Source organism: Echinops telfairi, unplaced genomic scaffold (genome assembly GCF_000313985.2).
Source record: "Echinops telfairi isolate 266 unplaced genomic scaffold, ASM31398v2 ScPeMD7_7417;HRSCAF=8455, whole genome shotgun sequence".
Lineage (NCBI taxonomy): Eukaryota > Metazoa > Chordata > Mammalia > Afrosoricida > Tenrecidae > Echinops > Echinops telfairi.
In genome coordinates this window covers 7,438,619-7,448,910 of record NW_022111317.1, presented here as the reverse complement: position 1 = coordinate 7,448,910, position 10,292 = coordinate 7,438,619, and the positions used below count along the sequence as shown (strand labels likewise).

The 10,292-nt window shown below is 49.4% G+C and overlaps 2 protein-coding genes across 3 annotated transcripts in view; one reads left to right on the top strand and one right to left on the bottom strand.

Annotated features, from left to right (window-relative positions):
• Positions 1–9,864, top strand: part of LGALS12 (galectin 12) — a 15,331-nt gene extending 5,467 nt beyond the window's left edge. The window contains exons 4-9 of one of the 2 annotated variants that reach the window (XM_004713635.4): positions 302–421; positions 2,338–2,376; positions 3,441–3,467; positions 4,038–4,126; positions 7,738–7,888; positions 8,718–9,864. In XM_004713635.4, coding sequence (XP_004713692.1) covers positions 302–421; positions 2,338–2,376; positions 3,441–3,467; positions 4,038–4,126; positions 7,738–7,888; positions 8,718–8,864 — 573 coding nt within the window. In that variant the 3' untranslated portion in view covers positions 8,865–9,864. The remainder of the gene's footprint in view (positions 1–301; positions 422–2,337; positions 2,377–3,440; positions 3,468–4,037; positions 4,127–7,737; positions 7,889–8,717) is intronic. The other variant, XM_045297324.1, reaches the window with a different exon arrangement.
• PLAAT5 (phospholipase A and acyltransferase 5) overlaps positions 1–10,292 on the bottom strand; it is a 72,609-nt gene that overhangs the window by 37,756 nt on the left and 24,561 nt on the right. The window lies entirely within an intron of this gene.

The window sequence follows — 10,292 nt, the reverse complement described above, 5'->3', positions numbered from 1 at the left end:
GCCGAGTGACCAAACCATGAACTGCTTTTGTTTACAAAAATCATGTGCGTTGTCGCGTCAGATTCCGATGTTTTTCTTGAGCTCAGATGCAACATGTTCTGGACATTTCGCATCTAAATCCCATTATGCCAAGTCCTGATGCGGTCGAGTATCAGTGTCCTACCGGATATGCCTACCTCACAGAATTGTTGAGAAGTTAAATGAGAAGACTCCAGGCAGGTGTGCTTCCTGGTGCCTGGCAGGTTACTCTGAACTCGATAAACATTATCTCCATTAAGCCAACTTCTCTCTCTCTTGCTAGGTGAGTGTGAATGGACAACACTTCCTTCATTACACTTACCGGCTCCCATTGTCCCGGGTGGACACCCTGGGTATATCTGGTGACATCTTGGTGAACGCTGTTGGATTCCTGAACATCAATGTAAGTTTCTCGGGTGCTAAGACCTGGGTGAGCGGAGCGTCCAATAGTCTCTGGCATCTAGACCTTTTCTTCTATCCAGGTCAAGAAGAAGAGGAGGGCACAATGATCAATCAGGGTACTGGGTGTGAGTCAGAGCAGGGAAGAGCAGGGAGTCTGGAAGTCCGCATGTGTGTGGTGGTGGACACAGAAGGGCCTGGCCAGAAGGTGAATGACTGGCAAAGTGAGGCCCAATCAGACTACAGCTGGTTAGATCCTTCCCACCTGAGGAATTTCCTAAGCATGCAGAATTCCAAGCAATGTAACCCATCACATAAACAAAATAATCACAGAACCCACTTCTGATAAAATTGCTCCACAAAGTCGGGACAAAAGGGAAACTCTTCAACACAAGGCAGCACATGAATACAAAACCAACAGCCAACAGTATTTGCAACAGTGAGGTATTGAAGTCACTCCTTCCTGAGAATGGGAATCAGAGCAGGATGCCCTTTACCACAACTCTTAAATGAACATTGTACTGCAAGTCCTCGCTAGAACAGCAAGGCAAGAAAATAATATAAAAGGCATTTAAATTGATAAGTAAAACTATTCCTGTTTGCAAATAATATGACCCTGTACATAGAAGATCACAAAGATTTCACAAGGAATCTCATTTAACTAAGAGAAGGATTCAGAAAGTAACAAGATAACAAAATCATCATACCAAAAAAACCCACAAACATTTGGAGTTCTCTACACTAACAAAAAGTATGTAAAAAAAAGGAAATCAGGAACATATTAGCATTTACAATAGCTCCCCCAAAGCTAGAAGGTGTAGGAATATATCTAGGCAGGGATGTAAAAGAGTCATACAAAGAAAACTACAAAACACTAGTGCAAGAAACCAAATGAGACCTATGAGTAGATAAATGGAATACCATGCCATACTCATAGATAGGAAGATTTAACATTGTGAAAATGTCAATCCAACCCAAAACAATCTATGGAGGTAAGACAATCCTGATCCAAGCTTCAACAGCACTCTTTAGGGAGAAGGGAAAAACAAATCACCAATTTTAAACAGAAAGGAAAAAGATCCCAGAAAAATAAGGCATCACTGAAGAACAACAATGTAAAAGGCCTCACACTACTTGATCTCTGAACCTTTGGTATAGCCATAATAATAACAACAGCCCAGTGCCGTTTCAACAATAGCAACAACAGACACTAGACTCATGGAACAGAGTTGAGAATACATATTGTAAATCCATTCACCTAGGGGCAGTCGATCTTTGACAAAGGGCCAGAATCCATTAAATGGGGAAGAGATAGTGTCTTTAACAAATTGTGTTACCCAAACTGTATATCTATCTGTAGACAAATGAAACTGGGCTCATTCCTCACACTACACACAAAAGATAACTCAAAATAGACCAAAGATTTAAATAGAAAACCTACAGCTATAAAGATGGTGAAAGAAGGGGGAAATTGTAATCATAACTAAAACTGCACTAACGGCAGCGGAAGAAGTAGATTAGAGGCAGGAAGGGATAAGACAGAAGGCCCAGTGGTAAACACCGGGAGGAAGTGGGAGTGTGCTCTTACCTTGTGGGGAAGGCAATGGAAATGAGTTCTTGAATGGAACACTAATGCACTCTATGAACTTTCACCCATAGCAATAAAATGCTGCTGTTTTACACTACACTGAAATACCCCCTCACCCCGACAATCATGGAAATAAAAAACAGACAGACAATAACACCTGCAGTGAGGTTGTATGGGACCGGAACTCAGACACTGCCGGTGGCAGTGTAAAATGGCCTCTGTCCCCTCCCAGGCCTAGCAATAGAGGAGAGGGGCCAAGTGCTACTTGATGCTCTGGGATGGTCTGAATCCTGCCTATTATTTTGCTTTGTTTTGTTTTCCTCTTTGAACAGCCATTTATGGAGGGCAGCAAAGAATATCCAGTTGGATACGTGAGTATCGTCGGGAGCAAGAATGGGCCTAGTGGCCCCGGACATAGCAGATGGCCAGCTGGTTCTACTTTCTCCCCGCAGCATGACCTGCCCATCTCTGGGCCGCCTCGCACATTCTACAAGGCTCGGGGCTCCCCTTTCCCCATGGATCCAGTTGCCCTAGATGTGGCTGCCTCATCTTCTGTCTCTGGAAGACCAGGCTTCCCTCTCCTGCCCTGGCTTCCCGGCGGGAAAATGCCCTGGGACTGGTTGGATGCCTGGAGTGGGCAGGGCCCTGGCATTCCGGTCAGATCCCTCTGCGCTGAAGCTTTCAATGTTCAGAGCAGCCCTGTGAGGTAGTGAGGGCTTGGCTTCTCAGGAAGGAATCAGACGTAAGGTCCATGCATTTGCCCAAAGCCACACACAGGATGAGACAGAGCCCCCACCCTGTCTTGTCTTCCCCAAGTTTCCACAAGTGGTGATCCTGAGTTCAAGAGAACCCATGGTTGTCCTCACCTGCTGCCATGGGAGATGAACCCACCCAACTCCACTGCCAGAGAGTTGGTCCAAGCTCCGAGTCATCCTGTAGGATAGAGTACAACTGCCCTTTGGGGTTTTTGAGACTTGAGATCTTTATCTTTCTTATAAGATCTTATCTTTGTCTCGCAGAGCAACTGGTGGGTGGAAAGTGTAGGCCTTGTGGTGAGCAGCTCAATGGTAGCCCATCCAATCTCCTTAGACAAACCCCCAGATAGCGTTGATTTTTTAAGAATGGTAGCCCATCCAAGCTCCTTAGGCAAACCCCCAGATAGCGTTGATATTTTTAAGAATGATACTGACGGGCATCGAGGCAATTCGGATTCTTGGAGACCCTACAGGACAGGCTGACCTGCCCCTGTGGGTTTCCAAGACTGTAACTCGTTGTGGAAGTCACCTTGCCTCGTCTTTCTTCTGACCTTGCAGTTAGGAGAAGCCAATGCAGAACCTCGACGCCACCAGGGGGCCTCAAGAATAAGACAGGCAGTACCATTTCATTATGCAGACCCACGTCTTCCATGTCTCTCACTTTCTTATTTTCCCTGCAGCCGTTCCTGCTGAAAAGTCCCAGACTGGTGAGTGAACCAAGTCCTCCTCTTCGATCCTGGGGGGTCTAGTCCCTGGCCTGCTCAGGAGCCCCACCTAGTGGCAAATCCCCTCAGCAGCAGGGTTTCCCCTCCCTCCAACAACATGCAGGCTCTAGAGTTCCTCCATCCTGCAAGCAGGTGACATTTCTGTTCCAGGCCTTGGGCCCTGCAAACCTGTCCCAGCCCTCTAGGAACTCACAGGCTGGTGGGGGCGACAGACAGACCCCAGAACAGACGGTTGTGGTTCAGAATGCAGGAAGGGGAGGCCTCTTACACACTCTGGGCACCGGGGGGGCACCAAGCTCAGCCAGATCAGGCCTCAGAAGGCTGTGGGCAGAAGCAGCCCACAGACAGCTGGCTTACAGTGGGCATTGGATAACCAAGTGGAGCTGAGTCTTCTCCTGACTGCAGGTGTAAAGACAGAGGCTTACTTGCTCCGCAGCTCCCCGGCCCTGAGGGAGGTGTAGGAATTCCATCGGGGGTAGGGGGCTCCTCTCAAAGGACAGTCCTCTCCCCATGAATCACCTTCTGAGTCACCTCTCATGTGTGTTCCTCCAGGAGGTCCCGTGCTCGCGTGTTCTCCCTCGGGGTCTCTGGCCCGGGCAGGTCATCATAGTGCGGGGACTGGTGTTGCAAGAGGCAAAGGAGTAAGTACCCAAGGGAAGGGTGGACGCAGTGCCTCTTTGGCCTTGATTACAGAGCTCCGGAAAGAAACCCAGGGCTCCTGAAAGACTGGCCTCGTCGTGGTCCTATCTGCCCAACTCTGGAAGTAACTTCCTGGTCAGTCCAACTAGCCGCTCATCAAAAGGGTCCCAGAAAAGACCCCTTGCAAGAGCAGTCTGGGGTCTAGAAAGAGGAGTCAGCTTCACACGTTGGCCCACAGGCAGGAGTGGGGGAGCGATGGCGCTTGGAAGCTCAGATTTGAGCGACTCCGTTATGAAATAGGACAGTGCCAGACTGCTCCTGAAGAGGGTGCTCGAACCTCAGCCAACAAACCCTTCAGGTCACACCCAGTCTGAAAGAGGGTATCCACTTACTCATTTATTGTTTGCTTTGATTTGCCACCGTATTTTAAGAAATGCCTTGAGTTTATGAGCTTTCTGGGCCAGACTGCCTGAAGTTTAACTTCTGCTTTATCCACGTACTGCCTGGTGCCACTTCAGGATGGTGACTTGTGCCTCAGTGTCCTTATCTGTCAACGGTGTGTGTGTGTGTGTGTGTGTGTGTGTGTGTGTGTGTGTGTGTGTAATAGCAGTGCCTGCTTCAGAGGTGGTGTAAATGTGTAGACTAGTGCTTGGCACACAAGCCCTCGACAGGGGCCAGTGGAATGACAGTGAACCTGGAGAGCAAGGGGAGCGGTCTGTGTTCCCCTAGGACGTCACTGACCTCACTGAACTCTGGCCTTGCATGTTCTTGGCCATGCCTGGGAACTCTGGGCAGATGTGAAGCCTGGCACCACTCAGCATAAGCTTTGAAGCCAGACATGGTTGGGGTGGGTTTCTAGTTTTGCCTGTGATACACTGTGTGGTATTGCACAAGTCACTAGCCCTCTCTGTGTCTTGGTTTCCCCATCTGAAAAAAAGAAGACGGATAATCCTGAGCTTACAATGTAAACAGAAAGGTGCCCCTGAGGAGAAAGAGCCCCTCTTTTAACACTTGGAGATAGAAGAGCAGGTTTGCATCCTAGTGCAAAGTCACATCATCACAACAGCGCTTTCTCAAAGGTCGTGGATGCAAATGCCCTTGGAGGCCAGGCAGGTCCCACAGGGCAGCGCCAGGCTGGGGAGGTGGTGACAAGGAAAGAATATTTCCATAGGCTCAGTGATACGAGATCTTCTGATTTTTTTTGTTGTTTCTTTAAAAAAATCATTTTATTGATACAAAATTCACATATCATACACTTCTATAGTTAAGTCGCTTTTAAAGAGTTGCATATACATCATCACAATCCGTTCTAGTGCTCCTTCTCCCCTCTCACATTCCTTATTTGCTCCCCAATTCCCCTCACCACCCCCTTCACCCTCCCACCCCTGTCCTGATAAGCCATTGCATCGGTTATTGTTTCCATGCATCCACTCCTTCTGTGCTTCATAAGCTGGGACACCTGACAGAAACAATAAAAATAAAAAACAAAAGATAATGAAAAAAATATATAAATAAAGAGCAAGAAAGAAAATACCTCCAACAATATTAAAAAGCCAGAGAAGACATTTCTGGCATGGAGCAAGCGAGAAATATTTAAACCTAGAGCAAATTCAGGTCAGATCAAGAGGGAGGTCATCTGAACAGATATCACATTATACCGTAGTTCCATCCACCGTAATCAAGTTTATAATAATCTCTGCCTGATAGCAAAGCTATTTGAGTCCCTCCACTGTGGCCAGAGTGTGTCTGCCAGAGGTTTGATCCGACTACTTACTCTACAGAGTCCTTCATAGCCTTCTACAAATGGTTTGTTCACAATTTAAGCTTTGATACTGTTCCTTTCATCATATTTGGATTTTTTTTATTGTCATCTTTAGGTCACACAGGTTGGTGTGCTTCCTCCATGTGGGCTTAGTTGGTGTCTCACTTAATGGCTGCTTATTTGAATACAAGCCTTTCAGACCCCAGACACTATTCCATTTGATAGCCAGGCACCTTCTGCTTTCTTCACCACCCTTTGCTGTAGCACCTTATCTTCAGTGATCAAGCAGGGCCATGTTGATTTTTTTCCCCCTAAGTAGACACTGGAAGCCGTGTTCTATATAAAAGTCTCTGGTGTTTTGAACACTGGATTGATTTCTGATTTAAGAATGCATATAGAGAATACTATAGTAAGAATTCTCTAGGGTCAATTGAACTGTGGGCTGTCCCCTCCCACTCCAATCACCCAGAGGCATGTATCCTGGCTCTCATTCCAGATTGAGACCCAGCTATGACTAGGTATCAGATCAAATCACTGAGCATCTTTTCCTGAACAGGGCAATAGGCTGATAAGCCCCAGGGCACAGGCTTTTTGTAGGGACTAAGAGTAAGAAACACATCTGTAAACCATCTGCCAGGTACTAGCTAGCTTTCACATTCTCTCCTTTCTTTTGATCAGGGGTCCTATAAGGTAAGGATTGCATTCAGGAACAATATTTTAATAACGAGAAGGATCATTTAGGTGTTTACTAAGTGCTAGGCATTGTCATCTATATCGACTCCTTGAGTTCTCACAACAGCCCCTGAGACATGCACGGCACTATGATGACCCCCATATTACACCCGAGGAAACAGAGACACTGAGTCCACTTGACTTGCCCCAGGTCACAAGACAAGTAACTAGCAGAGCCAGGGTTGGACCCAGGCAGCTTTGCTGTAACCACAAAGCCCTTCCTAAACCTCTTAAAAGAGAACCCCCCAAGACTCAAACTCACGGACATCCAGTTCGATTCAACTCAGAGCAAGCCAAGAGGACAGGGTAGACCTGCCCGCTTTAGGTTTCCAAGGCCTTACAGTTGTTGCTGTCATTAAGTCCTGTGGGGATGGCTGTGACTCAGAGCGACCCTCTGGATAACAGAAGGAAACATTGCCTGGTCCTGCACCATCCTCACGATTGCTCTTATGTGTGAGCGCCTTGTCGCGTCAATCCATCTCGTCCCATCCACAGCCTCCTCTTCATCCCGCAGAGCAGCTCGCGACTTCCTTAGTCGGCTCTGCTACAGAGGCCCTTTTCAATCACGTCATTAGCCTCCCCATTTTGAGAAGGTCAGCTGACGCTCAGATCATTTAAACAGCCCCCCAGCCAGCACGTGGCAGCTCTGAGATTCCGTCGCGGGACTGAACAAGACGGCCCAGTTCTGTCTGCACTCCTCTGAGCTGTTCCAGAAGCGCCCTGGTGGCACAGTGCTTAAGCACACTCCTGGCGAAGCTAGCTGGGCGGTTAACCCCAGAGGCCTGGGGTCGCAACCCACCAGCCAAGACCGACAGCCTGGGAAACTAACGGGGGGCAGTTCTACCCTGTCCTGGAAGGTGGCTATGGGTGGGGATGGCCTGTACCGGGGCACTGGGTTCCGTCTTATCTGGGACTGTTACAGGTGCCAGCGTCCAGCCCAGGGCCTGTCATGGGCCCTTTTCTTCGGGAGGAAGATCTGTTGACCTTTCTAGCCGCGTCCACCTCCATCCACCCGGCATGGGGGGAGCGGTGGTGGTGGTGGTGGGGGGGAGTCTCAGCCACCCATGGCCGGTCGGGCAGGTAGGTGCTGACGGATTCCCTCCTGGCCCCTTCCTGCAGTTTCACGTTGAGTCTGCGGGACCAGTCGGCTCGCCTTCCTGTGACGCTCCGGGCTTCCTTCGCAGACCGGACCCTGGCCTGGGTCTCTCCTTGGGGACAGAAGAAGCCCATCTCGGCCCCTTTCCTCTTTTACCCTCAGCGATTCTTCGAGGCAAGTCCGAGCCCGGGGATGGGGGGCTCCATTCCCCCCGCGCTCCGGGCGATAGATGGATGGCAGCGGCGTGTCCGGGGTGCGGAGGTGGCGGGGACCCTGCGCCCGACAGAAGGAAACCCTGCCCGGCCCTGCGCCGTCCTCCCCACCGTTCTCGTGTCGGAGCCCAGGGTGGCAGCCACTGTGCCAACCCCTCTTTCTCTGCCGCCTCTTTACCAAGCGCGATGTCCTTCTCCGGGGACTGGGGTCTCCCGACATGTCCATCCCTGCCCCTAAGGAGCACCCTGGCTGTACTTCTTCCAAGACAGATCCCTTTGTCCTGTTAACAGTGAGCCATCATCTCCAACATTTCTTCCCCGGCGCTCCCCTGGGGTGGGCGGGGCAACCGGGGGCAAGAAGGAGCATGCCGGAACCGGAAACGGGCAGGGCTAACAAGAACTTCCGGGTCAGCCCTCCAGGATGCCATTCAGAATCCCATACCCCTAAACTCACGGTTCGTTCACCTGGATGGGCCCAGGCATCAGTGAGTTTACAAAGTTCTCCTGATGACTCCTTTGGGCAACTGCAATTGGGAGTGACTTTTGTTCGGGCAAGTAACCCTATTGAAACTCACTGCCAGTTAGTCAATTCCTATGCCAGGCAGCGAAACCGGGTCAGCGCTTGGAAGAGGATGGCAGGTTACAGCGGCCTTGGGACAAGCCGAGCCTTTCACTTTTCTTCCACCCCACTGCCCCCTGGGTCCAGTCTTTGGAGGCTCTGGCGGGAGGAGGGGCACACTGGCAAGCAAAGAAAGATCTGACGGGAAGCTCACTGCCATCTCCCTTCCCAGGTGCTGCTCCTGTGCCACAAGGAAGGGCTGAAGCTGGCGCTCAATGGGCAGGGAGTAGGGGCCACCAGCCTGGGCCCGCAGACCCTGGAGCAGCTGCGGGAGCTTCGGATCAGTGGTGGTATCCAGCTCTACTGCGTCCACCCCTGAAGGGGGCTCCAGGAGACCCCTGGCCAGAGAAAAGAAGGGCGTACGTATTCCAGGGCCCTGGAATATGGCCCTACTCTCGATTCTTCACTGGCCTGCCTGCCTTTCCCCATATCAGGACTGATTCCCTTCTGGTGTTCCAGGTCTGGGGCTGCAGGGCCTTCAGGCTCCATAGCAGAGAGAAAGCATAATAGTGGGAAGTTCCTGCGGAAGTCTCTACCTCCTCCACCCCGAGCCTAGAATTGCGCCTCCTCTTCCTTCAGAGCCTAGACAGAGGCGCAGAGAAACCGTTTTTGTAGCCTAACGAAGCTATCTGGAAAGACCTTAAAGAATTTGGAAGTTTGTTTGATTCTCATCGAGCAGCCCTTGGGGTGCGGATCGTTAAGGTTAGTGGGTCTCCTCTTCTCCCACAGACAGCAAGGGCTTTTCTAATCACCATCCCAGCACTGTGAGGACATCGTTGTTGTCTGCATGGCTGACGTTTGGATGCAGCACCCTATCTCGGTCTCAGCCACTGAAAATCTGGATGGAGAATGTAGACAAGGGCAACTGGATGGCATAAGTCCCCAGCATGGCATTGGCATATGTTGTGCACACTTACTCCTGTCTGAAAAGGAAACGGGAATGTTTTTCACCGGATGGTCAGAGTTCTGTTTAGTATGAAAGAAAGGGGTCCTGGGTTTGCATGAATCACTACAGACTCTGTGACGAGGAGATGCTGTTTCCGCCCTCATTTTATGAAAGAGAAAAGGGTCTGTCATTTGCCAAGATCACACAGGCAGTAAGGGGTGGTGCTGGGATTTGATCCCAGGGATTCTGCCTGAGCAGTGACTCTTTACGGATAGAATCTAGTCCATCCATCCATACATACTCTAACTCACACATGAAGATTGGCACAGGAGTTAGGAGGCATAAAAGAAACTTGAAAATTTAGAAGATGAGCAAGACAGGAGAACTATCACCAAATCAAGCATAAAAGTCAAATAAGAATAAAGCCAAATATTCCAGCGGTCCTGGCATGATTGAGTGTTGTCTTGCTAAGAAACAAAATCCATCTACACACTGTTGATGAGAAGCACGCCTCAAGGAAGGTGACAAAGGAGGAGTGTTTTCTTCTAATACACATTCGTTTTGTAGTGGTGTGTTTGTTTGGCCGCTCACATGTTTGTTACCTCTTTCCCTCATTAAGCTTTTTACCCTGCCAGTGCAGAAGCCACCCACAGCTGTTTTCCTCACCCCAGTACCTAATGTATTACTTCAAAGATACTAGGAATTCCATAAGGCCTACTGAGCATTTTACATAGAATATCTTTTGTGACTCACACTGGTCTCAGCACTTAATGTATTTCATGAAATCCTCATTAGAACTCTCTTTTTTTTTTTTAATGTTCAACTTTTTTTTTTCTTCTCTTTTTTAACATTTTATTAGGG